Here is a 17,519-nt window from a genome sequence, read left to right as displayed (position 1 = left end):
GAAGTCGGATGTTTAGCTGACTGAGCCCCCAGGGAACCCATAGAACTCATCCTCATTCTCCCTTGAGAGGAAGGGACATCAGGAGCAGAAGTAAACCAGGTGGCATTATTTCGTACTGAGCACACAAATCCCTGTTCGTTTCCCCGTAGACGGTTAAGAGGGGCCAGACCGACCGTCTCCCAGGGGAGGGTCATGGGCGGCGAGGGCGACGGAGACCAGACAGCGCCGTCCCAGAGGCCTGCCAAGGGCCACCCAGCCCACGCCGTCCTCCTGGTGCTCTCAAAATGTCTGGAGGATGAGCGTGTGCTGACCGCGTCACCGATGGGGGTGACGTGCGGCCGCCAGGAATGGAGGCTGAGCAAACCGGGAGACGGCCCCGTGGGAGCCCTTGGTCAGGGATCTTGGAAAAAAGCAAATCACGTGTTTATGTGCGGCTTTCCAACCCACTGGGGACAATGCTGCTTTTTAGCATTGGAATTCCTGAAATGACATGGAATTCTTTGGGTTTCTCAAAAAATAAAAATAAAAAACCAACCCACACTTTCAAAAGAAATTACAGTGATAATATGTATGGAAAAATATGGAAAAAATTTAAAGATAAGCAAGAAGAGAAGAAAGGCCCAGGGACGCCCACGGTCAGCACAAGTGCCACCGCAATGCGGACGCTGAGACGCTGCCCCCCGGAACACGGGCAGGCACACGCACAGCCCCCTTTCTGCACTTAAAACTGGAGAACGTCTTTCTGACTTTTTTTTCCACTGTTGCTGATTGTATACAGCTTCCCGGGAACATAACTTTGCCCACAATTGTTATCAGAGTACCACAGTGATTAAAATGCCGTCTGTGGGCTGACCATGTCCGCAGACCCGCTTACGGGGACCCCGAGTTCCTGCTCCTGACCTCGCACTCCATCCGCACGCCAGCTCCTCCTCTCGCTGAGCCGAGAACGGAAGTCAGAGCGCGGGGCTGGCGGCACCCTGCCCTCCCTCCGCACCCCCTGAGCCCACATCATGTCCACCAGAGGCTCGGCCGTGAAGGACCACACCCCCTCCCTGCTAACAGACCCCCCCCCCTCCGCCGCCCGCCTGTGCTCAAGCGTGCACCCCCAGGAGACCCCGACCACGACAGGGGAGAGCAGCGTTGGGGGGGACGGGGGTGGGGCTTCCGGACAGACTTCCCGCGTGTTCCAGAGGGAACAGAACACAAGGCTTTCCCCTTTTCTGCTCTGAACCTGGGGCTGGGGCGTCATTGCGCACGCGTGTGACTGATCTATCATGGGCTGTGGGTGACTGAGCTCGGTCTCCAGCCCCTCCCCTCCCCAGAGGTCCGGCGGGGTTGAAGGCTGGGCCCCAAGGGTCGCCTCAGTAGCACACTCTTGTCCCCATCACTCGGGATGTCACAAGGCTTTCGGGACCTCTGCCAGGAACGGGAGCCGAAGGCGAGATGTGTGTCTTACTGTTCTCACAGTGGTGCTCACAGTGGCAGGGGTAACTCCTCTGGTCTACACCACAGTCAGCAGGGCGTCCGGACCCTGGGAGGTCACAGAGGCCACGGCAGCAGCGAGCCGGGAGCCAGGCCTCTTGGGCCGCGTCTGGGCTGGACGAGCTCAGTCCCGCCCGTGGTGCCCTGGGTCCCCGGCCTAGACAATGTGCAGACCACCAAGCTGCCAGCTGTTTCTGCCATGACATCAGGGCTCGGAGAAGCTCCGGCTCTTCCCGTAGAGGGAGGCAGGAATTATTACAGCCCGGTTTGGGTGTTAATAATCTTCCAAATGAAATCCCTGTAGGCTACTGTCCCATGCTGAGAACGGCCATCTGCTGCGGTGGCTTTTACCTTTCTGGACGTGACCCACTTTTTGCCTTTCAGCTCATTACACAGGGTCACGGGACAATAGTTCCTGGGCCGTAAGTTGCACTCTGATATTTTATGTGTATTTTTACATGCTGCTTTCACCGCACTGCACCTATTTGTGGCAGACTACAGTCTGAAAATTGACACGGGACCGAGTTTCCCCTCTGCTTCCCGGCCGGCCTATTACAAAGGCCCACGCCTCTCATCTCGTTAGCAAACAGGGGCCCTGCATACAGTTGTACGGGTTGTGCACTGCACAACTCCAAAATGCCACAGGAACCTAGTGTTACACAGTTTGTAACAGTGTGGGGTAGCTCTATGGATAGCAAAGGATGTGGCTCTGTCTAAATGGACTTATCAGCAATTAAATTAAATTAATACCAAATTGCCAAAACTTAGTGAGTCACTAAAGCTTTCCGAACTTCAAATTCTGTATTTCTTTTTTTTCAAATTTTTAAATGTTTTTTTATTTTTGAGAGAGAAAGAGAGACAGACAGACAGATAGACAGAGTGCAAGCAGGGGAGGGGCAGAGAGAGAGGGAGACAAAGAATCTGAAGCAGCTCCAGGCTCTGAGCGGTCAGTGCAGAGCCCAATGCAGGGCTTGAACTCACAAACCGTGAGATCAGTACCTGAGCCAAAGTCGGATGCTTTCCCGATGGGGCCCCTAGGCACCCTGCACCATTTGCTTTTATAGGCTGCCCCTAAAATGGGGAACACTGAAGGCCTCTGGTGACCTCAAAGATGGTATCAGTCAAAGCCAAGGAGACTTCTGTCTTCAGACCCCAGCCCCGCGTGCCATTCCCTGGTAGCCCGCTCTGCCGGGCAGCCTCAGGTCAGGTCGGGGTCCCCCAGCCCAGGCAGCAGGACTGGCCCTGTCACAGTTCTGAGGAATGGGGGCCTCCGCCCACCCGTGCAGGGGCAGGGAGCTGCCGGCAGCCCCCTGGTCCCCACGCACACCTGTGAGCAGGACACAGAGAGGGTGCTCTCAGAACCCCGACAGTCCCCAGAGCAGGACTTTCAGCCCCTGGGCAGTGGGTTCTCATCAGGGAGGCCCTGAGGCGGGGGTGGGGGGTGGGGCAGAGCCGTGGGAGTGGGGGCCTCTCGGGGGGGGGGGGCGGGAGGGCTGGGGCCTGATTCCACCGGCGACGTTCAGGGGTGCTCTGAAGACACCAAGGAGCACTCGAAACCTCCCAGGCCACCCCTGGAACTCACTTCCTCTCTTGCTCAGCCGGAAAACTGTCAGGCCGCGAGCACGTCTCGCTGGAAGTCAGCTGGAGCCCAGGAGAAACGGGGGCATCCCAGCTGCCATGACCCCCCACTACCCTAAGTCTGCGCCTGACCCCACCCGGCCCTGCCCAGTCCTCCCAGGGACAGCTCCTCCCAGGGACACCTGCCGGGGTCTTGCTGTGGCCACGTGAAAGGCCACGTCTGAGTGTCTGTGGCTCTAGCGGGTGACCCCAGGGGCGGGCAGCCCCTTGCTCCTGTGCGCACGGAGCCGAGGGAGGGAAAGACTGAAACAGGGGCTCAGAGCAAAGCCAGGTCAGAGCTGGAGAGGGCCAGGGAGGGGGCGGGGCCCCAGGACAGGGTGGGGCTGGCGGGCCTGGGGCAGCTCTCTCCCCAAGGTCCTGGTGGGCGGATGTGCACAGGACCCTCCACAAATGTCCTGCCACATGAGAGCAGCCTGAGCAGCTGGGGCACTCGCCTCCTGCCCCCGCCGCCCCCCCCCCCGGCCCCCAGCCCCCAGCCCCGGCTCCCCGCGCCGGCAAGGCCAGCTCCAGGGCTTCTCCCCGGCCCCTCGGCTCACAGGCTCTCAGGGGGGGCCCCCCCCACACTCCTGCTGAGGAAGGGGAGGCTTTCCAAGGACCCTGGGAGGCCGGCTCCCTCTGCCCGGAGGACACGCCGTGCAGATTCGTGTTTCCTTTTATCCTTGGAGAAGCAGAATGGAAAGGGGGGGAAACGCAGAGAGACGCAGCAAGGTGAGAGGTGTGGTCCCTCCGGCCCCCAGGTCCCGGAGGCCCAGGGAAGGCCCCGCATCAGGCCGCCCGCCAACGGCCGGTCCACACCTCCTCCTCCAGCGTCCTGCCGGTTCCTCGCCGCCGTGGGCGGAGCGCACGCATGCATCCTGCAGCCTGGCGGCAGACGGGCAGAGAGCCGCCGCCGGGCCGCCTGGCCCCCGTCCAGACGGGCCTGTGAAGGGCCTGCCTGCGTGCCGCGCTTGGCCGAGGAGCCCGCTGGCCGAAGGAAACAGCGCGGCGGGTCTGGAGTCGCCGCAGGGGAGAGTGCGGAGCTGGAGGCTGCGGAGGCTCCGGTGGCTTCCGGGGCCTGTGGGGTCACGCCACCGTGAGCCGGCCAGAGGCGGGAGAAGGGACGTCCACCCCGGACCTCAAAGCCACATGGTTCCAAAACGCGGGGGCTTTAGAGAGCCGCCTTCTGGGGCCCCACAGGCCTCCCCATGTGCCCTCGAGGGAGCCGTGCTGGTGGCCAGGCCCAGGAGGTCCCCCGGCCTCAGCCAGGAGGGCCCAGGATGGCGGCTTTCAAATCGCTCTGCAGACCAAAGGTTTGTGGCAAAGACTGAAAAGGTTATTTCAACTGGAGGGACTCCATGAGGAGCGCCCTGGGGCGGGGGCGTGAGGACGCCTGCTTTCTCCAGGAAAATGCGGGTCCTGTCCAGAGAGAGGCTCAGGGCCTCCAAGCCAGGCCTGGGTGACAGCCCAGAGGCGGAGGGCCAGCGTGAGCCCCGGCGAGCCCCCGTGTGGCCCTCCGTCCGCTGCAGACCCGGACTCTGTGCACCTGCCTTGTTCCTGCCTTCCGTGACCCTCTGGCGTCTCATGAGCCCCTTCTGAGTCCCCACCTTTGCCCTGGCAGCCTGGGAAGAGGGGGGTCTTCCTTTCTCCGGGGCTGGTGCCTGGCAGGGGGCCAGATAACGTGCACTGTCACCCAGTACGGCACCAACACCCCGGTCATTTGTGACCGTGTGGGCCTGTGCACAGAAACCCCCGGGCCCGCCTGACTCGGGGGCGGGGGCACCTGGGGGAAGCAGGGACGCGCACGGGATTCGGGAAACCACAATCCTTCCGGGGACACGACCTGAGCAGACAGCCTCCAGGGGTCCGTCCTGGTCCGGGGCCTCCAGACACCGTGACCCTGACCCCTACCCCCTCGGCAGCAGGTGCACTGACTCCAGACTGAGGGGAACGGCACACGTGCGTTCACAGCGCCGCACCCCGTGGAGCCCTTGGCGGCCTCGTCCCCCTTCCGCGCCCTCTGATGGGCACAGCACCCCGGAAAGGGGGGAAAGGCAAACCACTCACCTTGATGATCTCTTCTTCTTTTTTTAATATTTTATTTATTTTTGGGAACGAGACAGAGAGACAGACAGAGAGAGCAGGGGAGGGTCAGAGAGAGAGGGAGACACAGAATCTGAAGCAGGCTCCAGGCTCTGAGCTGTCAGCACAGAGCCTGGTGTGGGGCTCGAACCCATAAACGTGAGATCATGACCTGAGCCGAAGCCGGACACTCAACCAAAGGAGCCCCCCGGCGCCCCACGATGATCTGTTCTAATGGACAGCACAGCGCACCGGCCACCCCAGCGAGAAGCCCCAGACCGGCCTCTGAGTGAGGTAGGCGATGTTATGAGACAACTTCTCCGAGTGAATCTTGCTTAGGATGACACCGCAGTGGGTGACGTGTGCACAGCGTTAGGACTTGAGTGCCAGTGGTGGAGACGGAGCCCGGCCCCCAGGGGCCCCGCCTGTCCCTCCAGCACCTCAGACCCGAAGGTTCAGGGCGGTCCCTCCCCCAGCGGGTCTCTGCAGCCCCAGGAGATCTCTCTGTAGGCCTGGGGGAGGGGCGGGCGTCTGGGGGAGGGTGCCCCGGGAGGGGGGCGGGACGCAGCCCCCACAAGCCGCTCTGGGCCCCCTGCTGGCCTCGCCCAAGAACCATGGAAACGCTATTTTTATCCTGATGAACAATAGTGCCGAAACGTCTTCCGACTCAACAAGACACAAAATTTAGGTGCTGGGAGAGAGACTTCAATTTCAAGCTTAAAGATTACTTCGGCTCCCCCAGGACTCAGAAGCAATTTAGAGCTGATACCCTGAACAAGAGGAAGGTTACGAGATTAAGACCAACTGCTGTTTGGATAAATGGTTGGTAATTGCCCATATCCGCAATTATACACTGGCACATAATTTCTTTTCCGCTACCTTTCTCCTCTCCTGCGTCCGTCAGGATTTGTTCGGAAGGAGCCCACCTTGGTCTTCTGCCGGGCCTTGGTGACGTCGGACCCCACCTCGTCCGTCCGGGCCTTGTGGCCCCTAATCTCCGGCAGGCCACCCGCGCAGTGCTCCAGCCGGGCCCGCGGCCAGTGCGCACCCCTGCAAACAGGGAAGGCAGGGCTCCCCCTCCGACTGCCAGCCGCAGGCACGAGGGCACATTTCCTGTGTGCCCTGTCGTCCTCTGTGGTTCTTAAAACCATGTACTTATTCATTTAAAATATGCTTTGGGGACGCATGGGTGGCTCAGTCAGTTAAGTGTCTGACTTCAGCTCAGGTCATGATCTCATGGTTCGTGAGTTCGAGCCCCGTGACAGGCTCTGTGCTGACAGCTCGAAAGCTGGAGCCTGCTTCCGATTCTGTGTGTCCCTTTCTCTCTGCTCCTCCCCTGCTCACGCTCTCTCTCTCAAAAATAATAAATAAACATTAAAACATTTTAAATATGCTTTTTAATTAAAATTTTTAAATGTCTACTTATTCTTGATAGAGGGACAGATTGCGAGCATGGGAAGGGCAGAGAGAGGGGGAGACAGAATCGGAAGCAGCTCCAGGCTCTGAGCTGTCAGCACAGCTCAAACCCACATACTGTGAAATCGTGGCCTGAGCCAAAGTTGGACGCTTAACCGACTGAGTCACCCAGGAGCCCCTAACATACGCTGTTTTTAAAGAATCAAGACGCTGTTGCTCCTAGTCTGTCAGGGACCCCCAAGCCTCACTGGGTTGCATTAATTACACTCAGGGAACCTCGCCTTATGGGGAAAGCTTGGCCCCAAACCGGGCCCTGCTCCCAAATGACACATTCTTGCTGGATTCGAAATGGCCAGAGCCTCTGGACCTGAGGTCCTGTGGGCTCCACGCCGGGCCTGGGCCCTGCTCCCCAGGCCCAGCGGAGAAGCTCACCAGCAGCAGGTAAACGAAGTGGAGCCTCCAACATCAGCCTCGTGTCTCAGCAGGAAAAGAACTCTGGGCGGGCTGTGTGGCCCCAGCCGTGGACGAGGGTGTGGGGCCTGATGGAGGAAGCAAGCCTGCCCCCCAGGGCGGCCCCGCTGCTGCTGAGGCCGAAGCAACCTCTGTCTTACTCAGGCAAAACCGAGTCCCTTTGTTGGAACAGCACCACCGTCACCGCCCAGGATGTGAATTCGGGCACTGTGGACCTGACCCTGCTCCACGCCGGGTCCTGACTGTGTGTGTGAGCAGGGCCCAGGCGGGCCACTGCGACAGCGAAGGCGTGCCCCGATCACGATGGCAGCCAGCACTCCGGGGGCTCCCCGCCCCGTGCGTGGACTGGGCTGTGTCCCCACGGCCGGGCCTGGGCGGTTGGCTCCTCTCCCGGGCCGCTCTCCTGGCTCGTCCAGGCGCGTCTGCGGGTGTCTCCGCCCAGAGCTGCCACTTCAGCCCGCAGACCGAGGGCTCGGGCCGGGGTGCAGCCCTGACTCTCCAGCCTTGCCCGCAGCTGCAGACCGTCAAGATAGCCTGGACAGGACGGCGATAGGCCTCCTGGGTCCCCGGGACCACGTGCGTCACGTGGCGCGGGTTTCAAAGTGTTTTACAGCTTGTTTTGGGCAAAGCAGTTCGTGGATTGAACCTGAGCTTGTGCTGACGAAATTGTTCTGATCTCAGACAGGAGCTGTGGGCCCTGGGGAGGCCGTGTCAGGAGGATGTTTCCACTCTGGCGGGTCTACGCGGTGCCCACGATGCGGACGTGGGGCGGGGCGGTCATCACCTGGCAGTGAAACCTCACGGCGCTGGAGCGGACTCGGGGAGGGGCCTGTCTGGGTATCTTCCCCTTCCTGACCCGAGCTCCGTAAAGGCCGGAGACCTCTGGGCCTGGGGCCCGGCCGCCCGCGTCGGCAGCGGTGTTAAGCCGGGCAGCAGCCCGGGGCGGGGACACCGTTCCGGCCACGGGGGGCTCCTCCGTGAGCACAGGGGTAAGGTGACCCCTGGAGAGAGGCCCTTGCACCACCAGCCCCTCCTGGCACCCTGCGATGAGCCCGGGCGGCAGGGACCCACGCGGGCAGCGGCACCGGCTTTGGTCGGAGGGACTCATGCCCCCGGAAACAACGGGAGAGAGGTGCGCCCCGGCCGCCCCTGGACGCTGCGCTCTCGGCCCGCTCCCCGGACGGTCGTGGAATCCACCTGTCGGTTTGGAGGCGTTATTTCTTGACTGGCCTGGTAAGAGGCCTTGTCCTCTGGCTGCAGCTGTGGGGCACTATTGTCACAGACCACACCCGCGCCATGGCCTGCGCGAAGTGAGTCATCAGCAGAGACAGCCTCCGTCTCCGGGCGTAATTTTCCCAGAACAGAACTGCCGGTGTCTCCAAGGCTGTCACCCGCAGAACCTGGATGGTTTGGCCACAGAGAAAGCACGCTGCCTTTCTGGCTCCCGCACAGCCCGGCGTGGCTCTGGAATGTGTGTTCCGGGACCTTCCTTCCTGGAGAGAGAGCGGACACATGCCCTTGGCCCCGGTGCGGCCCCCTCCCTTCCCGCCCTGGGGCCCCATGAGCTGGGCCAGGCCACGGGGCCCAGGCCTGCGGGCGGTCCGCAGAGGGGCGGCTGCAGGGGGAGGTCCCGATGGCCCGCCGGCACCTCCCTGGCCCCTCGGAGAATGTCCCGGCCCTATTCCGATGTTGCCGAGTCGCAGGCAAATGTAAGCCTCCCAGGCAGGAGTCGGGAAAGGTTGTCCAACGTCAGCCGAGTTATGCCCTCAGCCTAGGACAGAGCGTCAGGCACCTGCTGGGCCAGCCCCTCACCCACCCTCTGGAAGGGTCCCAATTCTTGGAATCCCCAACCTGACCTGGTGACCTGCCTGGGATCCCTGACCCCTGAGGTTTCTCTGCTCGGTGTCTCAGACCCAGGTGTCCGAGTCCAGCCTGAGCGGGGGGTAGAGGGGTGTCTGGGTTCTCAAGAGCCCACAAGGCTGGATGTGTACGGTGGGGTGTGTCTGGCCCCCTGGGCCATCGGTTATATGGTAACACCTGTTCCCTTCCACTCAGTCCCCAGATTCGGGGCCACCAAGACAGCCATGTAGGATGTCTCGTGAGGACAGACCCCTGGAGGGACTGAGCTGATGGCCCCTGGGGGTCGGAGAGGGCCTCGTCCCCTGTGCCTCTCTCTCCCAGACCCAGGGGTGGGGGGCGGTGGGAGGGGCCACACTCACTGGTCAAGCAGCGACTCAGGGTCAGAAGCGACCACCCCACTCATGGAAGGCTCTAGATTCCAGGACAGGCGCGGAGGGAGGGGGGCCTGCAGGTTTGCCATCCCTGACCTCCCCATGGAGGGCCGGCTCGGTGAGAAAAGATCATTTTAGATTTCTGCCCCAGGTCACAGAACACGTTAACAGAGTCACATCAGCGACCTGGGCCTCCAGATTTCCAGTCCGGTGTTAATTTAAATGTTAATCTGAAATCTTCACTTAAGTCACTGGAGTTTTGGGTTTATTAGAGCAGGCGGCAGGAGCGAGCCCCGTGGGGGGTGGCGGGTCACGTTGTCTGCCAGAGGGCCAGCCCCTCCCCGCTGGGCCCGCCAGCCCCTTCCGTCTGTCTGCCTCCTCCCTTCCCCCGCCCCTCCTCCCCCTCCCTTTCTCGGAGGGAGATTTGGAAGTGCCAGGGAGGTGGCGGAGGTCACGGCAGAATCGGAGGGTCCCGGGGCGCGTGGGTGCAGGAGCCGTCTGGAGCGGCCCTGCGGTCAGCGAGTGACAGGCAGCCGGAGAGCCGCTTCCGGGGGACAGGGGAGCACTGCGCGTCAGGAGCCACCACTGCTGCCCGCCCAGCCCTGGAGGCTCGGGATCAACCAATGTTGGAGCACCTGCCGCCTTCAAGGGCGAGAGCAAGGGACAGGCAGCAGCGGAGGGCGCGGGGCAGCGCTGGGGTGAGGAGGAGCTGGGGACGTGCAGCCGCCTCCAGTGGGCAGGGCGGGGACGGTCACCGCCAGTCCCCGGATGGCACCTGCAGGTGAATCCCAGACGCAGCCTGGGAGGGGCCGGACCCGGGGTCACAGGCTCTTGTCACGGGTGTGGGTCTGGCCCGGCCTCTGCCTGTGTCTCTGAGAAATAGCCGTGGTCACAGGATGGCCACTCTCCCACCGTCCAGAACGTCTGGGTCCTGCTTAGTGGAGCCCAGAGCCTTTCGGGGGAGACAGAGCCCTGCCCGCTGCCCCCCACCAGGGATGGGGACACATCGGGGGGGAAGAGAACACGACCTGCACTCTGCCCATCAAAAGACACTCGCTGACCTGCAAGCGGAGGGGCCCACGCCCGAGGCTCTCTTCATGCTGTGGGCACTAGACGTCCAGAGGGCGCCGAGCGCCACAGTCCCCCTCAGGGACCCAAAGGCCGGCCATGCCCTCGTAGAAACGGTGACCTGGAGCCCAGCCTCGGGCCTCCTTCCGGGGCCCTGCTCAGGGCTGAGGAGGCGGGAGCAGCCGGGAGCCTCCGAGGGAGGCGGAGGTCTGGCCAGGAGGGCACAGGAGGCTGCTCTCCGTCCTCCCCTGCTCCTCACCGTCCGGGCCCAACGGCATCTCCAAAAGGACGGTCCTCAGCCGATGCCCGGGATCTGTGACTGTGATGGAACCAGAGATAGGGTCTCTGCAGACGAGCACGCGAAGACGGGGCCTTACTCTGGCCAGACAGGCCGGCCCTTGCAGGTGGAGGGAAGGAAAGGTATCTCTCTGCTAAGCCACTGCATTGTAAGGTGTGGCTTGATGTGACTCGTGTTTTTCAGAAATGATTTAGGCTGTCGTTTGAAGGGGCAGAGGGGACCGGGGTGGGGGCAGGTGACCCAGCTGATAGGCTACTGCACCAGTCCAAGCATGGGATGACTGCGGCTCGGATCACAGGAACACAGAGGAGAGGCTGAGAGGTGGGTGAATCCGGGAGCTCTGGGGGAGGCAAAACCAGTGGGCCTGTTGGGGATCAGTGGGGTTTCTGTCCCACTTTCTTCCGTATGAGTAAAGCACCACTCTATTCGGTTACTGACGACCACTAGTATCAGAAAACTGGCTCCTTCCTAGTCTGATCCCACCGCAGTGGTTGCACGCACATTACCAGTTGCTGGTCCGGGATTGCACGTGTGTATCCGGCCGAGACCCGAGGGGAAGGCTCTCCTCTCTTCCACGAGCGGAGGCAGAAGGGACCCCGTCCGCGTCTGCACAGCAGGCAGCCAAGAGGTGTGCGAGCCTGGCTGTCCGACGGCGGGCACAGACCCCGCGAGCTGCTTCACTCCTGGGCTCAGTCGACTTCCCCCGCTTCGAAGCCGCTCTGCGTCAGGTCGGGTGCGGTTTGCTTGCCTCTCACGCCTGTCCCGTCTCCGAGGGCGGCCGTGACTACCACCGACGGGGCTCCCACCACGGTCACGCCTCACGGTTCCGGAGGCCACAAGTCCCAGGTCGGTGCTCGCAGGCCCGGCTACCTCTCCGTGGGCTGTCCGTGTCGCACTCGGTCCGTCCCCTGTGCGTGTACCGTCTGTCTCCTGAGAGCAGCCACGTTGGGTCGTGGGCTGTGGACTGTAGTTCACAGGTTATTACAACCCCAGCCTTCATTAGGGTTACGGTCCCTGAAGACCTTACCTCTAGGGGGCCCTTCTGGGTCCCAGGGGGCTGAGGGCTGCAGCGTACGAATCGGGGGTGCACACTCCGCAGTCAGGTGGAAGGCTTGTCTCTGTGAACCAGGGCGGCCACGGGTCAGCAGCCTCAGCAGCGGGTAGCTGGGCACCTCCAAGACACTCCGTCTCTCATGCTAGTTCTCTGAGAGGCTCCCAGCTGCCCCGCCCGGTGGCGGGACGCTGTCCATGGCTCCAGGCTTCCAGCCCTCAGGGCTGCCATCCAGAGTCACAGCCCAGTGTGTCCCCGTCCCCCTCTGTTTGCAGGGACAGCGTGCCCAGACACCCCCGGGGGTCCCACCACTCTTACTGGCCCGGGTGTCCTGGGGTCTGGCCCAGACCCTCACCAGCGCGGAAAGGAAATGACTGCATTTGGCTTAGGGCAGCAGCGACGCGTCCTCCGCGGCTGAGGAAGAGAGCAAGCCGTCCTAGCAAGGACCTGGCTGCTCAGTCGCTGAACAAAGTCGGGGTTCAGTTATCGAAGACTTGCTCCGCCCAGAGCCCCCCGGAAGTGCCCCCCTACTTTGTGCTAGTCATGTGCGGGCAGCGATTCAGGGAGGCAGCAGGTGGGGAGGGTGTGGGGACCAGGAGGCCACCAGCTGGCGCGGAGACAAAGCCTGGACCCGAGGCTCCAACACCGCGGCCATCCGGCCCCTCCCCGCACATCTCCACGGCAACCCGTCCGCGCTAGCGACTCCCCATCGAGCTTTAACCCAAATTATATTTTCCAGGCCTAAAACCAGCATCACTGGGAGGAGAACTCATTCCAGCAACTTGAAGATGCTCTGGACACGAGGCAGAGCGATGAACGCCAAAAAACAAAACAAAAAAAGATAAATCTTATAATATTTTACTCAGAGCCCAAACCACAGGCATTTTCCATCTGTGTGATTGTAAGAAAAAGAAATAACACGAGAATTAGCAACTGCCAGTGTTTGTCTTCCAGGGAATATTCTGGTTTCACTGTAATTCTGTTTACCTCCAGTCTTAGTCAGTCACCCTCGATGCTCGGGATAGTGGCCTTTAGTCACCCAGGGAAGAGCTCATTAAGGTCGGCAAATGCTTTCACTCTGGGAGAAACGGCACCAACCAGGGCGGGAGGATTTCGGGAGCCGGCAGAACACGGGTCCGGTCGGCGTCCGGAGCCCGGGGAGCCCACCGGCCGGGAGGTCTTCGGCGGCTCCCTGGGAAGCCGCTCTTCTGTTCGGTAACTCTCACCTGCCTGCACTCAGCAGTCTTCCGTCCCGCCCTCCTTGTGCACCCGCTGTCTTCTGTGAGGCTGGGGTGTGGCCGCTGGGCTGCGGCTCGGCTCTTCCAGGGACGCTCCGCCCTTGGGGTCACTGTCAGTGAAAACCAAGCGCGACGTGGCTAAGGGTCTCTCGGGGACAGTGATCCGTGGGGCCACCTGCGGGGTGGCTCGGGCCTCAGCACCGTGTGGTCAGTCCACGTGCTGTCACACTGAAGCCCATGGGACGTTTGCTATCATCCCATTTTGCTGGCAGGGAAACTGAGGGCCTGGCTTCCGGCCACACAGGGCTGCAAAGCCAAGACCCAACACCGGGTGCGTCTCTAGGACTCACCACCATGTCGCCCAAATGCCTTCCGTGCAGAGAGGGGTGGCTGGCCTGCGGGCGCCTCCCGAGGCCAGAGCGAGAGCCCGCCCCCTCCCATAACCACACTGCCTCCCGAGGGCTCTGGAAAGACGGTCACGCGGGTCCCCCGCTTCCATCGGAAAAGGCTGGGCATCCAAGGAAACGCAGGACTCGGCGTGAGTTCTGTGCTAAATGCCGATCAGGGAATGCCCCAGGCTGACCTCACCTTGCCACGGCAGGCCCACCACGTGGGTCAGCGCGCTCTGCTGTGACCAGGGCCCTCCGGTCCCGCCAGGAGTCTCGCCTACAAGCCTCCTCTGAAAGACACCTGCTCTCCCTAGGGAGAAAGCCACTTCCCGGTCAGTGTCAGATCATGGCCACGGCTCCAATAAGGCCACGCGCCCCTGCCTGAGGGGGAAGCCAGGGAGCGTGTGGCGGCGGGGCCCACCTGGTGGCCACACCGGGCAGCGAGGAGCGGGCTGGTACAGAGCTGGCCTTCCTGAGAGGGACGGGGACCCCAAGGCGCAGGGTCGACCTCCTGTGTGGACACAGACCTGCCTGTGGGGGGCAGCGTGAGGAGATGCCCGGAGCCACAGGGCCAAAAACCCACACTACACGCCCGCTCCCCAGACCGCCCACAGCCTATAGCCGTCCTCAACTGATACCAAAGAACCGGTAACTCAGGCAGAGAGAAGGAGTCAGGGTGAAGGTCACAGGGAGAGGTGGTAGGGGTGGACAAGCCACTGCACCAACCATTTCATTTGTGTTTCGTTTTTTTTTTTAAGGTTTATTTATTTTTCAGAGACAAAGAGAGACAACATGTGAGCAGGGGAGGAGCAGAGAGACAGAGGGAGACACAGAATCGGAAGCAGCTCCAGGCTCCGAGCTGTCAGCACAGAGCCCGACGCGGGGCTCGAACCCACGAACCGTGAGATCATGACCTGAGCCGAAGTCGGAGGCTCAACCGACTGAGCCCCCCAGGCGCCCCCATGCGTCAACCATTTTGGCTTAGCCCCCAAACCAACCACTCATGAGACATTCTCCTCAGCTCAAGAACCTTTAGGGAACCCCACCCCCATCACCACTATCAACCATTTCTGAAAACAAAACAAAACAGAAATCATGCAGGTTTCTTTTGTCAACCAGGGTGAATAACCATTATTGTAGCTCCACTTTGGTTTTAGGTGTAGACACAAATCGGAGGAGAAAAACTACTTTAACAGTAGGCAGTTTTTGTCTTTCGTGTATTTCACAGGCAAAGCCGTGTTTACATTTTTAAATCAGGTGCCAATGGCGCCTGGGGGGCTCAGTCGGTTTAGCGTCTGACTTCAGCTCAGGTCATGATCTCACGGTTCGTGGGTTCGAGCCCTGCGTCGGGCTCTGTGCTGGCAGCTCAGGGCCTGGAGCTGCTTCCGTTTCTGTGTCTCCCTCCCTCTCTGCCCTACTCCTGCTTGTGCTTTGTGTGTGTCTCTCTCTCTCGCAAAAATAAACATTAAAAAATTTAAAAATAAATAAGTAACTCGATCAGGTGCTGAGGACTCAGAGAAAACCCCACAAATCAGAGCCCACACACTAACGTCGGTCTTGGAGGGTCTGCCATGTGGATTCTCCGAGCACAGGCCGAGCCTTTGCCTGGATTAAGGGACGGGAAGGGTAAACACCACCCAGCATGTCGTCTTCCTTGGAGGGGAAGGGGCGGCCCTGACGGACGGACCACAGGGAGGACGCGGCCAAGCCCTGACTTGACTGTCAGAGAGCGCGAGCCTGGAGGCTGGTGTCCGTCAACCGTGAAGGTTATTAAAGAAAAGGTGAGTCATGGAGCGTGTCGGGTCATCGTCCCCATCCGCTCAGCCCTCTGTCTGTGCCATTCGCCGGGTGCACCTGCGGTGTCCTGGCCTGATGCCTTGCCGCTGGCTTGGACATCTGACGTGCTGATGGCCTGTGGTAGAGGTGACAGCGGTCAGCTCCGAGCCTGCGCCCCCGAGGCATTATTTACCTGCACTTGCCCTGGTGCGCCCATACCCTGGTGGGAGAACGGGTCCCGGTGGCCAGTGGCGACAAGGCCGTTGGACTCTGTGGCTAGGCAGGGACGGTGACGGACGCCGTGTGTGAGTGGGGTGAGGCGTGGGGGGCCAGGGTACCAGCGCGCGTTGGTTTATGTGGTTCAGGGTCTCATCTGGGCCCCAGCAGCTCCGAGATTTCATCAGCCAGGTCTGGGAAAACCTCTGTTGAAATGTACGTCCAAGTCAATGAAGAGCTGAGCCCCGGAGGCCGGATGCTGGGGTGTTTGTGATTTCTTCATTTCTCAGGTCCAGGAGCCCCTAGACCGCACAGGGACGACGGGTGTGTAGAAAGACCCCCAAATGCGTGTCTTTCCAGTGGATAAATGGGTGGGTCTGCGTTGGCGTCCACGGCGGCGCGCCGGCGTCTGGGGGTGCGCTGGGGCCCAGCCCGCACTCGGGGATGCGCAGCGCGGCCCCCTCATCTCCCGGCCCCATGGGAGGCGGCGCTCCCTGGCTCTGGGCTCTGGGTGGCAGCCAACCTCGCGTCCTGGCCTGAGGACTGTGAGTGTCGACATCACTCTGGGACCCGGGCCTGCGTCCTGGCCAGGACCTGCCCGGCTCCGAACACCCACAGCCCTGGGGGCCGCGCGGCGTGCACGCGGGGCTCGGGCGCTCTTGGTGCCCTCCTGAGACGTGCGAGTTTCGTCTGCTCAGGGCCCCCCGCCATTCGGAGCTGGCAGGTGGGCCTGTGGGTCTGATCGCAGGCCAGTGTCACTGAAGGGACCCCCGGGAGGCAGTGCCCACAGGCCCAGGGCCACGGGCCCCACAGCCCACGCATAAGAAAGTGGCCTGGTGCTATGGCTTCCGGCCAGGACACCTGTTCCCCGAGGCGGCTGTGACTGTGGTTCCAGGACACAGACTGGCCGGCCCTCGGGGGCAGGGGCCGCCTGTGAGCCGTCTGCTGTCGCCGTTTGGGGGCGCTTACCGATTGGCTAATAGGCCTTGCGTCTCCACCGGCATGGGCCTCTCGAGTGATACAGCGGGTCCTGTCGTGGGGACTCCGTGACCAACAGCTGACCGCCGGCTCGGAGCAGGGGTCTGAGCAGAGAGCCGGTCCTCGGTACTAGGCCAGGCTGGGGATCCAGGCTCAGGAGGGCACCGAGGCCAGGTGAGGTGGGAGCAGTCGGTCCAGGGTGCCGGCCCCGCACATGGGAGGCCCAGCCGGGGGGACGGATGGTTTCCCAGGGCACTCAGTGTGCCGGCCCCTTGCCACTTCCTTATGAACGTGTGCCCGCACCCACAGTTCTGTGTGGGGCCCTGGGGCACAGAGTCCCACAGCTTGGAAGCAGTCAGGGCTCACACTGACGGCCACACGAAGCAGAAAAGGCAGGGAGGAAAGGAAGGAGAATCCAGGTAGGAAACGCTGACGTCCCCAGGAGCAGATGGGACAGCCAGACGGAGGAGGAGGAGGAGGCTGAGCCTTTTCAAGGGCACGACTGTACCGGGCACCTGCTGGGGGAGTGGACAGAGGCCATGGGAGCCCGCTGCAGCGGCACGGAGCGTTCCTAAGTAGAAAGTCCTGGCGGGCACAGTGAGGTCTCTGGTCCCTTCTGGGAAGGCGGCTGCACAGCGTGAGGCTGCATGTCCCTGCACCCGGGGCTCTCACCCCAGAAGGCCGCCCACGACTCACCTTTCTTCAGGGACAGTCAGGCCCGAGGAGATCTCTACCATCGCCCGGTTCTGAATGAACTTGTTAAAGCATTTTTAGTGTAATGAAAACATTAGATCAATTCCGAGCAGTGATAGTTGTCATTAAATCAATAGCCTGCGCAGGCCATCTTGCTGACGGCTGACACACGGGCCTGAAGGTCTGCTGACAATTGTGGAGGCGGCAGAGTGCCCTCCGCAGGGCGGTGGGGGCGGGGCAGATAAGAATCTGCTGCTCAGGAGAAGAGGGGGAGAGAAGACTGTCACCGGTGTCCTGAGAGCAGCTGGGTGACAAAGCAGGTGGGTCTTAGGAAGCGCAGCTTCCCCTGCGGTAGGGGGGAGGGGGGAGGGAGCAGGGCCGCTGTTGTGCCCGCTGGGTTCACACCCAGTCGGGTTCTTACCACTTACTCCATCGTTTCTCTTCTCCAGATGAGTCGAACAGACAAAGAAAGTAGGGGCAGAAATAAATCCTGTAACAGGAGTCCAGGGGAGCCCC

At 61.7% G+C, this 17,519-nt stretch overlaps 1 protein-coding gene and 1 long non-coding RNA gene across 2 annotated transcripts in view; both read right to left on the bottom strand.

Moving 5' to 3' along the window:
• The window catches only part of CNPY1 (canopy FGF signaling regulator 1), a 31,319-nt gene extending 24,909 nt beyond the window's left edge, over window positions 1–6,410 (bottom strand). Inside the window, 1 exon segment of the mRNA XM_029921081.1 lies at window positions 6,055–6,410. Within this exon segment, the coding sequence (XP_029776941.1) occupies window positions 6,055–6,341 (287 nt within the window). The 5' untranslated portion in view covers window positions 6,342–6,410.
• Window positions 6,411–12,555: 6,145 nt separating this feature from the next.
• LOC115304488 lies at window positions 12,556–13,955 on the bottom strand. The gene is made up of 2 exons (XR_003914459.1): window positions 13,540–13,955; window positions 12,556–13,061 (listed from the first exon to the last, which is right to left on the bottom strand). It is a non-coding gene; the product is annotated as an uncharacterized LOC115304488 (long non-coding RNA).
• Between the last annotated feature and the right edge of the window lie 3,564 nt (window positions 13,956–17,519).

The sequence above is a fragment of the Suricata suricatta genome, chromosome 2, assembly GCF_006229205.1.
Source record: "Suricata suricatta isolate VVHF042 chromosome 2, meerkat_22Aug2017_6uvM2_HiC, whole genome shotgun sequence".
NCBI classification, from domain to species: Eukaryota; Metazoa; Chordata; class Mammalia; order Carnivora; family Herpestidae; genus Suricata; species Suricata suricatta.
The sequence above is the reverse complement of the archived record's forward strand: the minus strand, read 5'-3'. Positions and strand labels throughout refer to the sequence as shown.